At 41.3% G+C, this 17,711-nt stretch overlaps 3 protein-coding genes across 6 annotated transcripts in view; 2 read left to right on the top strand and 1 right to left on the bottom strand.

Annotated features, from left to right (window-relative positions):
* Positions 1–6,050, top strand: part of dennd4c (DENN/MADD domain containing 4C) — a 34,495-nt gene extending 28,445 nt beyond the window's left edge. For both annotated transcript variants that reach the window (XM_071477653.1, XM_071477652.1), the window contains 8 exons: positions 27–185; positions 329–527; positions 644–754; positions 845–982; positions 1,201–1,318; positions 3,390–3,546; positions 3,688–3,752; positions 4,015–6,050. In XM_071477653.1, the coding sequence (XP_071333754.1) occupies positions 27–185; positions 329–527; positions 644–754; positions 845–982; positions 1,201–1,318; positions 3,390–3,546; positions 3,688–3,752; positions 4,015–4,151 (1,084 nt within the window). In that variant the 3' untranslated portion in view covers positions 4,152–6,050. The remainder of the gene's footprint in view (positions 1–26; positions 186–328; positions 528–643; positions 755–844; positions 983–1,200; positions 1,319–3,389; positions 3,547–3,687; positions 3,753–4,014) is intronic.
* Positions 6,051–6,742: 692 nt separating this feature from the next.
* Positions 6,743–9,148, top strand: cdca9 (cell division cycle associated 9). Of its 3 annotated transcripts, none has more exons than XR_011690978.1 (10): positions 6,743–6,898; positions 7,006–7,137; positions 7,282–7,322; positions 7,410–7,461; positions 7,574–7,632; positions 8,045–8,106; positions 8,198–8,289; positions 8,397–8,478; positions 8,675–8,761; positions 8,925–9,001. XR_011690978.1 is itself a non-coding variant. In XM_071477665.1 (10 exons), exons 1-10 carry the CDS (start codon positions 6,787–6,789, stop codon positions 8,967–8,969), a joined length of 747 nt encoding a protein of 248 aa, XP_071333766.1. In that variant the 5' UTR covers positions 6,743–6,786; the 3' UTR covers positions 8,970–9,148. The 3 variants fall into 3 exon arrangements, 2 of the variants coding, with proteins under 2 accessions (XP_071333766.1, XP_071333765.1); XM_071477665.1 differs by having other exon boundaries at positions 7,410–7,452; positions 8,198–8,281; positions 8,925–9,148; XM_071477664.1 differs by having other exon boundaries at positions 8,198–8,281; positions 8,925–9,148.
* Positions 9,149–9,386: 238 nt separating this feature from the next.
* On the bottom strand, positions 9,387–13,295 carry plin2 (perilipin 2). Its single transcript, XM_071477662.1, has 8 exons — positions 13,219–13,295; positions 13,003–13,049; positions 12,531–12,726; positions 12,082–12,164; positions 11,599–11,884; positions 10,568–10,746; positions 10,283–10,399; positions 9,387–10,112 (listed from the first exon to the last, which is right to left on the bottom strand). Exons 2-8 carry the CDS (start codon positions 13,030–13,032, stop codon positions 9,681–9,683), a joined length of 1,323 nt encoding a protein of 440 aa, XP_071333763.1. The 5' UTR covers positions 13,033–13,049; positions 13,219–13,295; the 3' UTR covers positions 9,387–9,680.
* Positions 13,296–17,711: the final 4,416 nt, after the last annotated feature.

Raw genomic sequence — 17,711 nt, 5'->3', positions numbered from 1 at the left:
AATTAACAATATGCTGTGATTATCAGGTTCTATATGAATCCCAGTGCCTCAGGAGACAGTATCCACAGCACCAGTACACAGCCCACACCCAGCAGTTCAGCTGACATTAAGATACCAGACCTGATTACTTTCCCCGAGGAAGAACCCAGAGAGACCCCAGATAATCATCCTGGAACACATAAGAGGTACATCTCCATATGAATCACACGGATGCATTAAGTTAAACTTATTAACCCTGCATCTATTCACAAATAATGAATAATTAGAAATTCATATCTGCCTCCAGCGCCACCCTTTCCTGACCCCTCTTTGCCTTTTGTGTTTCTAGTCTGATTCCAGAGCCGGTGCAGTCAGACCCTCTGGGACTGCTGGAGCACGACGCAGCAGGGAAGCAGCAGAGATGCAGTGGGACGTCACTGACACGCAGCAACAGTGTTGGAGGTCCACTGCAGAGCCTGGACTACTCCCAGAGACCTGGACATGGTGTCTCCACAACCAGCCTGCCCTGCAGCCTGCAAGAGGTGTCGGTCAGTGCAACATACTATCACAAACTAGACATATACCTTTAATATACTGCAGGTAACGCTTAATCTGCACAGCAGTGAAATTAATCAGTGGAATGTAATGTGTGTGTGATTGTCAGGACGGCATGGGAACCAAACGGCCAAACCCCAAGCCTGTGTCCGTACCGTACCTCAGCCCCTTGGTGCTGCGCAAGGAGCTGGAGACTCTGTTGGAGAATGAGGGGGATCAGGTAAAGTGCTCACAATATACACACATTCTGACAGTCGCCTTTACAGCTTTATAGTTCACCTCCAACTACAACTGCTCTTCGTCCATCCAGGTGATCTACACCCACAAGTTCCTTAGCCAGCACCCCATCATCTTCTGGAACCTAGTGTGGTATTTCCGCCGTTTGGACCTGCCCACTCACTTACCTGGTCTCATCCTTAACTCTGAACATTGCAACAATGGAGTACAGGTTGGAGACTTAATATGTCATCTGTCATTGTTATTTCTTTCTCTTTCAGTGTTACTTTCCTGTCTCTTTCTCATTTGCAGTACATTCTTGGTCAAACAGGCCTGAGGGAGCATACTCATACTTTCCCACACAATGTCCTGTTTTTTTCCTCTCATGAGCTCTTTTGGTTAAATAGTACCATACTGGGAGTAATATAACTGAAAGGTTTGTCTTTGCAGCTGCCGCTCACATCACTGCCCCAGGACAGTAAGCAGGTGTACGTCCAACTCCTGTGGGACAACATCAACCTGCACCAGGAACCTGGAGATCCCCTCTACCTGCTGTGGAGGACCTTGTGTGAGTACACAAAGACACATATCAGGCCATCATGTCCACCATCATGTGTTGACCATGGTGTTTGACTGCTCTAAACACTTTATGTAACACACATTTAAAGCTACTGTGTGTGGAATTTGTATGTGATTATAAAATCTTTTAACTTAATAGTGTATTATAACATAACCTGTACTTTAAGCTTTTGTTTTACTAAAACTAACACTATCACTGGGGGGCGCCAAAGTCCTACACATAGTGGCTTCAGTGTGCATCGTCCCAGGCAAAACAAACTTCAGTAGCTGGTGTGTATTGTTTAGAAATTCAAAATAATATCTGCTAACTTATGATGGCGTTATTGCATATTTGCAAGCTAGACATGAGGATGATGATGTTTTACTCCAGTTTTTAGTCAGGTTGTGCAAGAAAGTTCCATGAATTTCTTGTTTAGTTTAGTTTTATTGACACAGTGTGAGAGAGTACCCCGTGTCCCACACATCTGCAAAATATAGTAAGTATAACACAACAAACTCCAGGTCTTTTTTCAATAAAAACTATCACTGATGCAGCAGTACAGGTGCCTCTATGATATCATACTAACATCAAAATCTGTATATCAAATACGATGTATATCATCAGCAGTAAGATGTACAATAAAGACAAATCATACATACATGCAAATTACTTACTTACACCTGCAAGTTTCCCATAAGCCATAATTTAACTTCCTTTCTAAACTGTGGTTATTATTGTTTTTAATGTATAATGGTAACTTCCACTTTCTTACACCAAATAATCTAAAGGAACAACTGCCTTTACTGGAAGCTCATCAAGCACAAGCAACAATGGCTCTAGTCTGATGAGCATGTTTTCCTCCAACCCTATGAAAGTGGTCTTTGACATAATGAGGCTTTGTTGTTATACATATTATGAACCACACTGAGTTGTAGCTGTATGGCTCTATTCTTCAAAGGTAACCACCCAAGTTGTTGAAAATGCTGTTTTCCATTGTGTGCTCTTGAGATTACATCCAACACAACTCTGACTAATTTGTTTTGAGAAAAATAAAGTTTGTCTTTAAGTGTTCGAGCAACTGAAAACAAGAGATTAGCCAGAAATCCTCAGCTTTCTTCGCCAGTAAAATTATCTGTTCTTGCCAAAAACCTGGTTCTGTTGTTCACCTTCCCAAGAGTCTTTAATACCATGCTCTCTCCATCCAACGTATTTTCTAACAAACAACCTGAATAGCTAACAAAATGTTTAACAGGTTAGATCTGAACATCTAAGACATTACTGGTTGAATATAGTTAACTTAGCCAAAGTTTTGATCCAAATAAAGTAACTCGTGTTTTAACCACATCGAGAGAAAACTTCATCTTGTTGAGATCTTCACTTAGCTTTAACCTTACTTTGTTCTCATCCTTGTGTGAAACCAGTCATCGTCTTATAAAAATACATTTTCAGTACAAACAGAACCCAAATCATTTGCATGTAATAAAAACAAATGAGGGCCCAGGACGCTCCCCTGTGGAACCCCATAAATGGCCTTGAACCTCAACTCTCTAAAGTCTTTGTGTTCAATATAGAGCAAACATTTCAGTCCTGATGGACACAGATAGATGCAGGTATTTCCCTGCATCCATCCCTCCTCTAATAGTCTAATAGTCTCTCATGTAGAGTAGGTATGTGTCTGTTGAATGTGACTCTCTAAAACCTATACTGGTTTCTAGCACTTTAGAAGTAATACTTTAGATATGATATCTCTAGGATATACCAGGATCTGTCCTGTCGCCCTTCTTGAACATAGGAATCAGAATATTTCATATCTTTTGGTACAGTATCCTGTTCCAGAGACAAATTAAGGTTATGGGATATATACAAGGTGTGTTAGTTAGAAATCTGGCAATGTCAAGACCTGTGGCTTCACTGCAGTTGAGTCAACAAACTTTCAATGTATTCCCCCGAAACAGGTTTATTTGTGAGGGTTAACTGTGCACCCCCTTCCTTGCAATATCATAGTTGACCAGAAGAGCTCAGACTAAGGCTAATTACTCAAAGGATGGGGATGTGTGTGTGTGTGTTTTTTTTTTCCCAGTGGAGAAGAAGGGGACATTGGCTCCAACAGACCACCAGGAGATTCGCACCCTCCTCAACACAATTGTTCGTAACATCCAGACCAACGACGTCTACGGACCAATCAACCTGTTGATCCGAGAGATCAAACGGCGTCCAGAGGGGGTCAAACGACAAAGGTTGGCTCTGTTCTTCCTTTTTTACTACACCTTTTGCTTCTCTTTATTGGTTCAAGACATTCCTGCAATGTTTTTGCACGTTTATCTTCATATAGTGTAATTGAAAACACGTCTCACTTATGTGTTCTGATTTTCTCTCAGGAGCATCTATAGAGAAATACTGTTCCTCTCACTGGTGGCCCTGGGACGGGAGAACATCGACGTAGGTGAGTGACTGTGTGAAAGGCCACCACGTCATACAGTTTTAGAGTCTGAAGGTTGTGAAAAGGACTGAAATGCTGCTAAATTGGGTCCTGCCGTTTTGATGCCTTGAGTAGAATTGCACAACCACCTTCTTTTTGGTTCATCAGTATATCTTGTCAACTGTCCCTAAAAGGTAAAAAATGGATAAACACAAAAAGTGCTAGACGCTGTTACCTTCACTTTCCTGACTTTGTGCCCCTCCGCTCTTGGTCTTTTTACCCACAGAGGCCTTCGACAGGGAGTACCGCCTGGCTTACGACGAACTGAGCACGGAGCAGCTCAAGTCTTTGCACCACATCGATCGTCCGCCCACCCCCAGCGTCCAGTGGTGCCTTAAATACTTTGGAGCCCCTGTCATCTGACCACAGACGCCTGCAGCAAAGACAGAAAATCTAGATGGTCATGTGTAACAACAGGGGGGAATGATGGTTTGGTGGCCCGGGGTGTGAGCGAAAAATGTTGTAATTAAACACATCCAATTGTCCAAACATGGTACTTCTTCTTCCCCCCTGTCCTGGAAGATGCCCATTGTCTGCTTTTTTTTTTTTTTTTTTTTTTTACTTCCTTATTAAGCTTTCCATAGGTTTTCCAAGCAGCTGCCGACAAATGGGACTGTTTCTGTGATCTGCTTGGACTGTAGCAGTGAATCTTTTGGGACAGGCTGAAGTGTGTTTCTTTACAGATGGTGTATAGAATGATTAATCACTGTACAGAATGTGTTGACTGCCATTATGGTGTAGACATATCTTCTGTGTGTGTGTGTGTGTGTGTGTGTGTGTGTGTGTGTGTGTGTGTGTGTGAGAGATCATGGCATCAGTACCCTGTCTTGTTGCCTTTTCCTCACTTTGCTTAAATCTGTCCCAAGTATCCCCAGATTAGATCAGTGTGAGCTGTTTGAGACTGTGTACAGACCCTAACTGTTCCTTTGTGCACTTTCTAAAAAAAAAAAAAACAAAACAAAAGAAAAAAAAAAAAACAGGAACTCAAGTCTTTTTGTACATATTTTTTACTCAAGGTAAATCTGAAACCAGAGTAGCAGAGTTTTTTGGAGGCAACAGGTCTTGATGCCCTGACTGTTTGTGTGATCCAAGTCTTATTGAATGTTTCCTTGTACATGTACATGTTCAGAGTGAGGCTCTCTGTCTGTGTAAATACGTGCTGGTAGCAGACATGTAAATGGGAGAAGACTGTCAACGACAATCACTAATTATAATTACTAAAACTGATTCACAACATTCCACATTCCCTGCAATCAAAACAGGTCTTAAAGAAGTATTGATCTCTACAACCTTAAACCTGCTATTTGGAGAGAGATATCATTCAAAAAAAAAGTACATCAGTCATAAGTGAAGGGCGTGCCACACTACTGATTCTCACAAATCAAAATAAGACATGTTCTCTTGCAGGGAACTCAGCAGCTCAGTGCAGTGCCTCAGTGTCACAGTAATCAATCCAGCATGTGTTTTTAATATCTGCATTTTTTAACAGTAACTCACTGTACTTGTCCAGCTAATATGCCTTATTATTATAAATTAGAACTGTAACTTACATGCATTTGGGCTATTCTTTACTCTAGCATAGAATAAACCAGTAAGGTGTTTTAAATTGGGTATATTATTTGCTGACAAGGTGGCTTTTATGGTTTACATACAGTAGCTTTGAATAATAGCGGTAGCATTTCAGGCTTTATACTGCAAAGGGCTTTCTGTACAGCTGATACTGTGTGGAAAGATCGACTTTGACATGACATTCCACTAAATGCTGAAACGACAGGAAAAAAAAAGTGCTGTGATGAACTGTTGGGAAATGGGTGTAGATGGTCCCACTTTTGGGATAGTGACGCTGACTTGTACAGATGTAAAATATTCAGTTTGCACTGCATAGATTAAAACCTGACCTTAACCCGGGGTGAGGACGAGATGAGACCACCTCAGAAGATTAACAACCTACAGTAGTTTTTCTCCAAAACAAAAAGAAATTCTCAATTATTTATTTTTGTATTATTGACATTTGGATCGCAGACAGTGTAGTAACTTAGCATTTTTATGACTAACAACCCCCTCTTTCCCTTTTAATCTGTCTTAAGGGTTTCCACCCTGTACTGACTTTGTAAATTTGATCTCCTTACGGCAGAGGATGTACAGAAGACTGTTTCTTTAACAATAGATTAAGTGATCTCTTACCGTCCTGTGGAAAGGAATTGAATGTCTACACTTAAGTGCGCTGCAATAAATGAATTTGTGAACTGATTGAAAATGAAATGTGTCGGTGTTTTGTCTCTGTTAATGGGGTGTTGAGTTGTTCACCCAACGTTAGTTATTGATTTTTAAGGTCAGCATCAAACTCTCCTGCTCTCCCTTAAATTTATATCTCGCTCACCTTGTCCTCCATCTCTCTCCTCTTTGTCTTTCACTGTCTCACCTGCGTTGACCTTGAAAGCATCACCTCTGCTCTTCACCCAAGATGTCTCTTAAATCCACTGCAGGTCTGACGGTCGAGGCCTATCAGCTTGAATTTCTGATATTTTCCAGGATATCCTGGCACTTTGGGAGGAATTTGGGAAATACAGGACTCCTTTTACTTCAACCTCACATTTTTCACATTGTATTTGATTTATTATATTTTTACTTTATTATGATAAATATTGTACATCTTGTTTATTTGAAAGTTATATAGTTTGTCTTTGGAACAGGACACAGCATTTTAATGAAAACATTTATTAAACTTAAATGATAGAAAAATATTTATAACAATGTATTTACTTCAGCAGCCATGTTTTCTGCTTTCACAGTGATTTTGAAGGAGTAATTTTCAGAGATGACTCAAAGTCTGACTTTTAGCCGGCTGTATCCCTCCGCCGAGCAACATAGCCCCCGGGGAACCCCAGGACCGCGTTTCCAGCGGGCGCATGAATATGTTAATTAAGTGCGCTGCCTCAGGTGCGTGTCATAAAGACACGGGCGCGGCTGACCTGAGGGGGGGGGTGAGGACAACAAGATGCCGGTGAGACGGACGAGGAACGCGGGGAGTGCGCAGAGCAAAGAGCAGCTGAACCGGGAGCTGCGAAAGAGCAGACTGGCTCTGTTCATTCAGCAGTTTGAGAAAGAAGGTCTGGGAGTTTCCGCTTCGACATCACCCAGCGGCCCCCACCTTTGTCCTGAAAGTGACGTCTGTTTCACTTGTTTGTTTGTTTGTTTGTTTGTTTTCCACTTCCAGCTCATGAGCGCATGAACGAGCTGACGGCCAAAATGGAGAACATGATGGCCACAGTTGACAAGGTCTTCAAGGTGGAGATGATGAAGATGCCTCCTTCTCTTCAAAACACGCTCATAGGAGATTTAATAAGCGGTGAATCCTCTTTAGTTATGAAATCGAGATAATTCATTTCGTCCAAAGATGTCGGCTGAGATTCATAACGTGTTTTTTAAATTTATTTATTTTTTTTTTTTTTATCGGACCCGCTCACCCCTATCCATCGATCCTGCGTGGTAGAGGAGGAAATCTCAGCAAGTGAGGTCTCGATTGCTATGAAGGTGAGCTGAGTGTGTAGTTCATGTCCCACTTGCAGTTTTAAGGCTATCATTATTATTTACAACGGGCTTAATTGTCGCCTTTTGCAGAATGAGTCCCTGGAGATGCACCAGCCCCTCAAAAGGGGACCAGGTAAAAGAGGTGAATCACTTTTTAAACCAAGATAACGTGCAAAACGCGCTTAAAATCCTGCAGAAAATGTTATTGCTTGAAATTAAATGTGAAGTCATTGTCTGTGCTTTTATTTTTGTAGTAAAATCTACTCCAGTTCAGTCTACTCCAGTCCAGAGGTCCTCATCCAAGACCTCTAAGGTAGGAAATGGAGCAGATGATGATTGCACATTTAAAGGAGATGACAGCTGTGCTCTGAGTGACACAGGACTGGTTGAACACTTTCATATGAATATGAAAGCAGAGGATGTTTATTCTTGTCCCATGAATTTCTTTTGGGTTGGTTTGAAGGGATAGCTGCGCCTCTACTGTTTCCCACAGTGGTTTATTTTTCCTTAAAGATTCAAATGTTTGATTCTTCGAAATGAAACAATTGAAGTAACTTTACTTCCATAATTAGGAGAAGGAGGGGACAAAACTAAGGTGATGATGCTTCTAGCATCATATCCAGTCCTGTGCACTGTCCACATGCCATACAAACCATGCTGGTTATGATGACCCATGTTTGTTTTTCACAAGATTGCTGTTCATCTTTTTTTTTCTTAATTTTTAGGGAGGGAATGGGACAAAAAGGACCAGAACTTTAGCTGGTAGTAACAGCACTGGAAATCTCAGGTAGGACTCGGGTGTAAAGTGAAGTAGAATGCAGTGTATTTAGTGGGCTCAGGTTTATAAAGGTCTTTATTTTGCTGTTGATTTTCTGCAGGGGCTCCACAGTCACTACCAAAAGGACTCAAAGCCGGTTGACCAAGACCAATGACCAGACCGTACCGACCAAACCCAAACTCAGGTTTAGGGGTTTGCATGATTTAACCTGCTGATATTTGCACATTTTGCCACTAAGTGCAGTTTGTTGACACTTCTCATTAATGAGGAATTGACCCATGACTCTCGTGCTGTCCCAGGTCTGTCGTCTCTGCTGGGGATCTCAGCTGTTCAGTTGCAGGCTCTGCTGCACATATCACTGTGACCACAGCACGGGGGCAGGTACAGTACTTAATGCTCCCCCCCCCCCCCCCCATGGTACCAGCTCTTCAGATCCAAGGCAGCTGTTTCTCTACTGCCATGGTTACAGATTTGATCTACTGCTAATATTGAGTTTTAGTGTTAATATTGCTCTGAAGTGTAATCAGTTTCAAAACTTGTACGTTTGTATTTCTACATGTGGTTCTCTTCCTTCTAGACTGTCAGCTTTTCTGAAGAGACCAAGGATGCAATTAACCTGGACTTGCTGGATGATGTGGCATGGTGCCAGATTCAGAGGCTGACGGTACAGTGCTCATGTTGAAATGTGACTTATTAGTGTCAGTTATTTTATCATGATCAGGACAAGTGATGTGACAAAAGCCTTTGAAATATATTCTCAACCATTTGAAACAAACCATTGTCATGACTGGTAATCTTTATCTGCACATTGGATTTCGGCCTTTCAGAGTTTGATGGAGTATCTGTCCAGGAGAAGTCCCTGTCAGCGATGAGTAAAGGCGCCTGAACATCTGACCAGGATTTTTCTCCACTTACATTTAACCTTTTTTAATATTATGGAAATAATTTATCGAAGTTTGGTTGAACACTAATAATCGAACACAGTAAGAAGTTATGCTTTGGTTGTGTTAAGTATTTTAAAAAATATTTAATAAAGCTTATTTGTGTTATAGCTGACTGTATGTATTTGTAAAATATCTAATCACAGGACTACAGTTAAATTGGTTACACAATCATTATGTTTGAAATGGCAGAGAGGGCTTTTACTTGATAAATTTGAGTACTTTTTTTTTTTTTTTAAATCTCTTACCTCAAAGTTAATATTGATCATCACTTTGTAAGAATCTCACAGAAAAACAAAACAGATTTTGCTTTTCACGTGAAGAAAAAAGAGCCAATAACAACAAATACGTGGTTCCAGCAAAGTTTATGTAGAAATAAGCACAAGATTAAGTTTTCACAGATTGGATTTGAAATGTCTGTTTATAAAGTTCTACACAGAATTAACTAATCTGACAAGTGAGCTGATTACAGAGAAAATTACGTGTTTAAAAAAGTATAAAATGACATTGAACAACATCAGAGCTTTACATCATGATGTGTTCAGTATCTCAAACATCAGAAAGTTAAATATTTGCCAGTGAAGCTCTCACAAGTGTTGCGATAGATGTGAATTAAAACTCAGAACATAAGGCTGTAATGGGTCACTGCTCCTGCTGGGAGGATAGTGACTCCATCTCCACCTCCATGGGCTCCTCGCTGTGTTGCCGGGCGGCGGGAGAGCTGGAGGGCGTAGCTGGTGTGCGATTTGGCTCAGGGGCTATCCGGGGGTAGAAGGGACCGACCAGCCAGTTGAGCGGCGTATTGTTGACCAAATAATCCATGACGTTGTCAAGAGAATCTTTCATTTTTCCCAGCTGGGCTTTGCTGTTGGTCAACATGCTGTCTGGCAGGTCTCCCAGCACCTTCGCCTTGCTGAAGTTGGTGTAGATCTGTGTGGCAGAGTGGCTGAGGGAGAGAGCTTCCTGCTGGATGTTGTTGGGGAGGCCCTGCAGGCTGGAGACGAGGCCCAGACAGGTGGTCTGGAGCTGCTGGGTGAGAGACCGTGCCAGGGCCAGGGTGCGAGACTCGATCGCCTGAGTGAAGGGGATGGACAGACTTAGATAACCTGTGATATCAGTTATTTCACAAAAACCCTGTGTTTACGCCACATGTTCAGATGAAACAGACTGGAGCCATTTGTTTTTGCTTTCCTTGACACGTTCACTCTGTTATCTCTCAGCATATTTGTTTTTCACCTCCTCACCTCTGCCTCGTGACTGTTCCCCTGGTCGGGACCATTGGACTTCCACAACCCCAAAGATTTCAGCTTGTCGTTTACCATCTGGTTCGCCCCACCAAGATTCTTTCTGCCATATTCAATCTAGAAAATAAACACTTCAAATGTTTATTGCTGTCCATGAGGAGACAAAGACATCACATAGCAATTTCACTAAGCAGATGTTGACGGAAAAGTGTCTTTAAACATTTTCTTTATTCTAAGGCAAGTTGTGTAAAATGCTGTTGGTATATTAATGAAAATAGGACGCACCACGTCAACAGTGGAGTTCAGCTCAGAGATAAATTCCATGCTGCGCTGCCTGCCATCCCGGATTTTGGCCACAGCCCTGGGGTACGCCCGCTGCCTCAGCTTCGTGGAGAGGGAGCCCAGCCGGACATAGTAGCTCAGCTCCTTCTTATCAAAGCCTTTCACAGTTTTTGCCTCCAGCTCTGTCACAAGAGAGGAAAACATGAAAAGTCTCTTAAAAGAAAAAGAGGGCAGTGACAGGATTTCTATGCGTTTGAATGCGATTTTGCGAAAGTCCAGGTCATTTAAGGCTGTAAGTGTGGAGAAGTCTGCTTCAGATTACCATAGCGTTTTGCATGTTACAGTAGCTGGAAGTTTTAAAGCCATGAAGAATGTAGTTATTCACTGGTTAAATCCTGGACAGACATACATTTGAACTAACATAGCATGCAGGATTATTTGCTTTGGGCTTCTGCACACCACAGTTCATGCTAAACAATAAATCCTTTAATGATGGAGAGAAACAGTCTACTAATACATATTTAGATTCTCCGAGGAGCATAATCTGATCAACCCTGTATTCCTGGAAACTTGACCAACTCCATCATTAACATAGTCCAGCTGGCTCTTACCAACTGACCCTGGATGCAGCTTGTTACAGATAAACAAGCTTAATCTCACTAGCCATATTTTGTATTTTATTCATTTAAACATCATTAAAGCCAAAACAGCAGACACAGACTGTGTGTTTTTTTTAATCTTGTTAAAAGATGTTTTATTCTTAGCCTATGACTCATTGGTATTTTGTGGCAGTTGCAGGATTTTTTTTTAATGGGATAGGAAAGAAACATTTCAATAAATACATTTCTATTGCAAGAAAAATGTCACAAAACAACCTATAAAAGAAGGCCAGTGAGCTTGGTTGAGCTTTTAACCAAAACTATCGAATGGGGTCAGGAACAGATTTGTTTTTTAACAGGTTGCACAAGACAAGTAGGTTGAGATCCACTGGTTTTAACTGGTGCTGGTCAGTTTGAACTTCCCGTCCTACTCACCCAGTTCATCCTCTGTCAGAGGCAAGTACTGCTCCACTAGGTTCTCAGATGTACTGAGGGCCGTGTCCACTCCACTGCTGACCAGCTGGGCCACTCTGCTCTCCAGCACTGTGCTGACACTCCCACTGACAACAGCCTTGGTTTTTTCCATCCCATCCTGCACCGCACCCCGGGTCTTTTCCACAACACTGGTTAGAGTGTCTGAGACTGTGTCCTTGGCACTGGACACTTTGCCTGTTACAACATCTTTGGCCGTGTTTACCACATCCTTGGCACTGGAAACAATCTGGGTGGGGATGGAAACATGGACTAATGAATGTTTATGTGATCAAAATGATTGCAACAAAGGATGAGTGGGTTAATGAGGAGACAGCAGTTGAGAAAGACAGGACAGAGGTCATAGCCGAGGACAGGACATTAGCCAACATCAACTGAGAAAAAGGACATTGTGCAATTGAGCTTGGTCGGTAATCCAGTATGTACCTCCTCAGACGGCTGGTGAAGAATCGGCAAGGTTTTCTCAATCTTGTCCAAACCTTTACAGGCCAGGTCATTGGCAATGGCAACTGAAGACAACCAAAAAATAAAGCAAATAATGAATTATTTATTCAGATAATGCTTTGATAATAACCAGTCCTGTAGGTTATACTATACATCTATGCTATGTTACAAGTGGTGGTGGCTTATTTTAGGCTGATTATGAGTAATCAGAAAAACTGGGTGAAAGATCATGATGAGTAAGAGCCATTAGCCTGAGCTGAACTTCCTGTTTCAAGTTCTGCCTGTGTGACTCAGACAGTCAGCACGTAACCATCCCCATAGTTTCACTTCGGCTCCTTGGGTTTTGTTTTGACCTCCTAAACACTTGGAAGCCAAGTCTACCTATGGATGATGGCAAGTTATCTGAAATTTACACAGTAAAGGGTTCTTACGCTGAGGTTCCAGTTTGCCCATAATGGGTGAGGCAGTGGTGAGGGCCACGGAGGTGATGGTGCGGACTCCTTGCTCCGCAGCCTCACACACAGTCTTGATGTAAGGGTGGGTGTCCTTGGTGTTGGAGTACACGCTGGACACCAAGCCATAGGTGGAGCTCACCAGAGGAAGGCTGGTCACCCTCTCGACCACATTCTGCGAGGCCATACAAGAAAACAGAACAGTATTCAAACTCACAGTTCAGCTGCGATATTCAAATGTTTCCACCAGGTAACTCACTTCTAATTAATGATTATATTATAAAATAGTAATACGGCAGAAAGGTGGCAAAGTTCCCCATGATCCCTGATACTGTTACATGAAAGATTTCTTTTGGTATTTTGTCAGTGTAGCTTTGTCAACTCAAACTTAGCTCAATAACAAGTGTCACTTTGTGTAAACGGGGGTGCAAAGTCTTTCCAGCAGACTCACCTGATTTGAGATAACTTCAGCTGCTGCCATGTCTGCTAAAATACAGCCTGTGGAGAGGAGACACAACTTGTAACCTTTCCATTCCACACAGAATAAACACATTTTTTTTAATTCTGTATTACAGCAGGCTGTGCTGATAGTTACATAATAATAAAAGCTCAAATTAGGTCCTTCTGTAATGCTGCAAAAGTAACATTACAGAAGCTGTGGACTCACCGAGTGAGACGCCTCTTCCCCAGTCCTCAATGAGCTGACTGATACTACGTGACAGCCAGCGGCAGCCGTACTTATAGTCCGAATTATCGCGAGATGTGGAGCAGCGCTTTTGACGTAAGCGACTGTATTGTTTCCTGATTGTTTCTAGGGTAAAGGTAAAAGGAGTAAAAGTTTAGTCGGGGATTTCTTCTGTCATCACATGGTCGAGCTACGACACGTTACAACAGTCAGGTTTCTCATCGTTTCATAAGCCGGGGACTGGTGTGTGGTCACTGGGGGAAGATTTCCTACATGTCCCCAGAGCGCCCGGTTAAGGTGTGAGCCTAATTAAAAAATAATAATAATAACACGTCTGAAACTGTCAGTATAAGTGAACACATAGCTGAACCCAAATATTAACACAGGGCCCCTGTTTGACCCACTGAAGAGGCTACTACATGAGAATTAGCGCACAGAAGTACAATGCAGTCCTATATGTGGTATTGTTATTATACAGTATTTTTACTTAGAGCCCTAAAGACCAACCATTGCTCTTGTCATTCAATATTACCTGGTCTCAGGTTAGTTGTTTATGTTACACAAATAAGAAAGGGCTAATAATGCAGTGTTTGCTTACAACACCCCATAATTTTAAACAGGGATACATGTTCCCAAACAAATGTAGACTTAATCAAATTGCCAAGAGATACACAGTGACTGTGAGGTTTTCGGGGCACCTGGGGGCAGTTTCCAGCTTTGCTGGGTTGATAACCCAACCTTAACAACACAGGCTCTGACAGGGCTCGTCATTTGGCATCTCTTTGGGCTAAGTATCATATTATAGCTCAAACCCACATGATTTACATGGTTCCTTAAGGCAGTGGTTCTTAAAGTGGGGTCCAGGGACCCCCAGGGTCCCTGAGGGGTTTCAAGGGGGTCTCTACTAAAAAGGGGAATCATTTATTTTCAATAATTCCATCCATAAGTAACATAATTACAGAATATATGACTATTTTGCTCACTATTTTTCAAACACTTCCTGTAATAAAGCATCTAAAAGCAAAAATCCTATTAGCTGGGGGTCCGCTGTATAATTAGTGTCAGTTTAGGGGTCCTTGGTGTTAAAAAAGTTTGAGAACCACTGCCTTAAGGGGTTTGTAATGATCGTTAGATGAGATGATGGATGTCGATGGACAAGGGTCTTAACTGAATCATTTAGTTTTACCACAGATAAAGCAGAGCAGATATGCAAGGGTAACAAGCAGAGCCTCACAATGAGTTAGGCTCAGAATAGGCTCTGAGTGTACTGTACTTACATTTATATTATACATCCAGATCACACTTAATATATATATCACATACTTGTACAAGAACTGAATCATCTCCTTTCAAAGATAATTTAAATATTCATCTATTTTCTCCAGGATACCAGTGAAATACCAACACAACAACTGAGCAGCAGGAGTTTTGGCTCTGGAAATGTATTCAGCAGTAATGTAGGCTGCTAAGTTTGGTACTTTCTTCTTCAGGGCAAATTATTGTGTTATGAATATTAACCTTCAGGGCTTTCACTGGCAAACATGAGATATTGTAATCTGAACTCACATATATGTGGCTCTGTGTTAACAGTCTGTGAAGATAATGTAGAACAATACATATAACATGTCTTTTATATGTCTCAGTATAAGTTTAGAGCAGACACTGTGATTAGTCATAGTTAGACAAACACGCATGTAACTAATAATACTTTCAATGGGTCCATTCTATTCAACTGTCCCAGTAATCAGTGATGTGGTTTTGTAGTCTTGTGGTTTTGATCATCCACTGCAGTTGTTGCAACATATGAATGTTTAAGGATAATCTCGAATACAAAAGTCTGCCCAGTTCATTTTATTTCACTGTTTGTTCACCCTGGGAGGAAGCCAGTGTAGCTGCATATTCGCTCTCGTGCTATTTTTGACAAAAAAACATTACGTGATTTTTTAAAATTAATACAAGAAATCTGACCAGAGTAACACCTCCCCTAATACATTTATGAATACTTGATTTAATGGCCTGAATAGTACCATACGCCAGTGGTTTACCCACAGACCAACAGGTCTGTGTTTGCCAGTAGCTCATCAGAGCCAGATGTGTGGCCCTGTTTCTAATTTGAAAGCTTTTCAGTATTTTTTCTGTCAGTGCTCATTTCTGTAAAGATCCCTAGCACGTGTTATTAAAAAATATAAAAAAGTGATAATTCAGTTTCTTTGGAGGCCAGATGAGGAAACATGGGCTAAGTTCAGATTCTCCTCTTGGCTAACACATTGGGGTCCTGGATTCTGTAGATAAACCCCTTTGGGGCTCATTTATCAGTCCCTGTATAGCTCAAATAGACCCCATATGAATATGTTGGCTGCAGTAAACCACAGGATCTTTTAGTTTTTCCGACTTGTTCAGATCTCAGACCAGTCATGTTCAGTGGAGTGGAACATCTGCAGAGTGTGGCGAAGAGGTGTTGAAGAGGTGCTGTGTGCGTTTGAAGAGGTGTATGTTGGCGATGTCTTCTGTTGTGTTTGGGGCCTCAGTGTTTTTAACTCGCTGAACAAACCTATTGTATGTTGATCAGTCCTCTTACTGGTCCACACAGACTCAAATCCTGGCCTGGTTTTGCCAAAATCCTTCAAAGTAAAACTTAGAAAACTGTAATTTTTTCCCCCTGCTGAATACACGAGAGTTGGCTGCCGGGCTGATTTAAAAATGATAGTTTAGTGAACTGACCAGACCAAAATGAGACAACCTCGTAAGAACAGTTTTCCCCTTGCACTGCTATTATATGCAACTGTATATGTTTTTTTGCTGTATATTCGTACTTATTGTAATCATTACCTTACCTGTGCACACTGACATAGTATTGCCATATGATTTTAACTCTAAAAATGATCAATTTTTAAAAGAAATCGCCCTTAAATGCCCATGTGTGCCAATTTAACTGCCCAGTGTTAGTAAAGAAGAACATCAGATCCACAGGAGCTTGTTTATCTGTTTGTGCTGTACAGCTTTTAACTCACTAACCTCCCTGCCTCCTTCACTGCTGTGTTGTTGTCTTCTCATGGATCACAAAATGATCCTAAGACCTGGCGACTCACTCATGTTTGCACGTTGACTTGTTTTTCTGTCACTCAGGTGATGTTTTTGTCTGTTTCAGTGAGGCAGCTGACTTGTATGATGTTCCAGTTTTTGCTTTCTCGGCCTATGTGTTCGATTGTAAATCCGCCTCCTCCCCTCGCTCCCGACCTCCAGTGACCTCTGTGCTAGTTAGCATCGTTTATCTCTTGACTTTTACCAGTGGCCACACTTCAAACTCCTAACCTTGCTTTGAATGTGATGATGATGGTGATGATGATGATGATGATGATGATGATGAAAAAAAAAAAACTCTTTGTAAGCTTTACGGTCCAGACAAATGTTTGACAAATGAGAATCTCAGAGCTCAGAATTACATTTTAAATACACTTTTCACTTTGCCACGCAAATACAAATGAGAGGAGGTCATTTTGAAGTACTTGTGTGTTTTTTAATTGTACATTTCTTGAGTATTTAACTCATACTTCTACTCTGCTACATTTAGTTGACAGTTATAGTTACTTTTCAGACTGAATTTGAGCAAATGAACAAATGTTGTATTCAACATATTGGCGTGCACATGTTACTGCATGGGTAACTTTTCTATTCTCAAACAAGCTCTTTGTCAGCGTGTCGGCATCAGGGGCTCAAAGTGTCTCCGTAGATCCTGTGAAAAATGAGCGAGAAGTCTTAAACACTGTCTCTTTCACTCACATACACACATTAAATGGCAGTGAACATCACAGTCATCATCCATAGAGATTATAGCACCATGGCACTGAACTATGACTCCCTCTGTAATGTGTTGGTCTGTTTATTATATCGGCAGCAATATGAGGAGATAAAACTCTGCACTGCTATGAAGGGGAGGATATTTTGGCCTGGTCTTATGGGGTTTCAAACCTGATCATTATTTCAGTTTCTAAGATTTTCGTCAGTATTATTCTAAAATGACACTAAGAATACTGTGCAAAGCCATTATGTAATAGGTAATAGATTATGATTAAAAAGTAAAGTATTTTTCTTTATTTCTTGTCTTTTTCAGTCTCACCTTTTTGGTCAAATCCACACTGTATAACCTAGCGCTTTATCAGGAAAATCATTCTATTAGTGAGTGGGGCCTCCCTTTGCTCTTAAAACAGCCTCACTTCTTTGTGGCATAGATTCCACAGGATGTTGGAGGCTTTCCTCTAAGACTCCATGTTTGCGTCACATCGTTTTTGCAGATTTATCAAATGCACATTCATGCTGCGGATCTCCTCTAGGATTTATCCCGGTATGCCTGGTGGTTATGTTCAATTTCATTCTTAATGATAAAACACTGGTCAAAGCAGCAGGAAGCCTCGATAACGCCGATCACAGCAGCTCCTCTCATAAATTACGGACAGTTTAATGAGCTAAGACTTCAG

The sequence above is a fragment of the Trachinotus anak genome, unplaced genomic scaffold (genome assembly GCF_046630095.1).
Source record: "Trachinotus anak isolate AG129_WGS33_773 ecotype Australia unplaced genomic scaffold, CSIRO_AGI_Tana_v1 ptg000005l, whole genome shotgun sequence".
Lineage (NCBI taxonomy): Eukaryota > Metazoa > Chordata > Actinopteri > Carangiformes > Carangidae > Trachinotus > Trachinotus anak.
The sequence above is the reverse complement of the archived record's forward strand: the minus strand, read 5'-3'. Positions and strand labels throughout refer to the sequence as shown.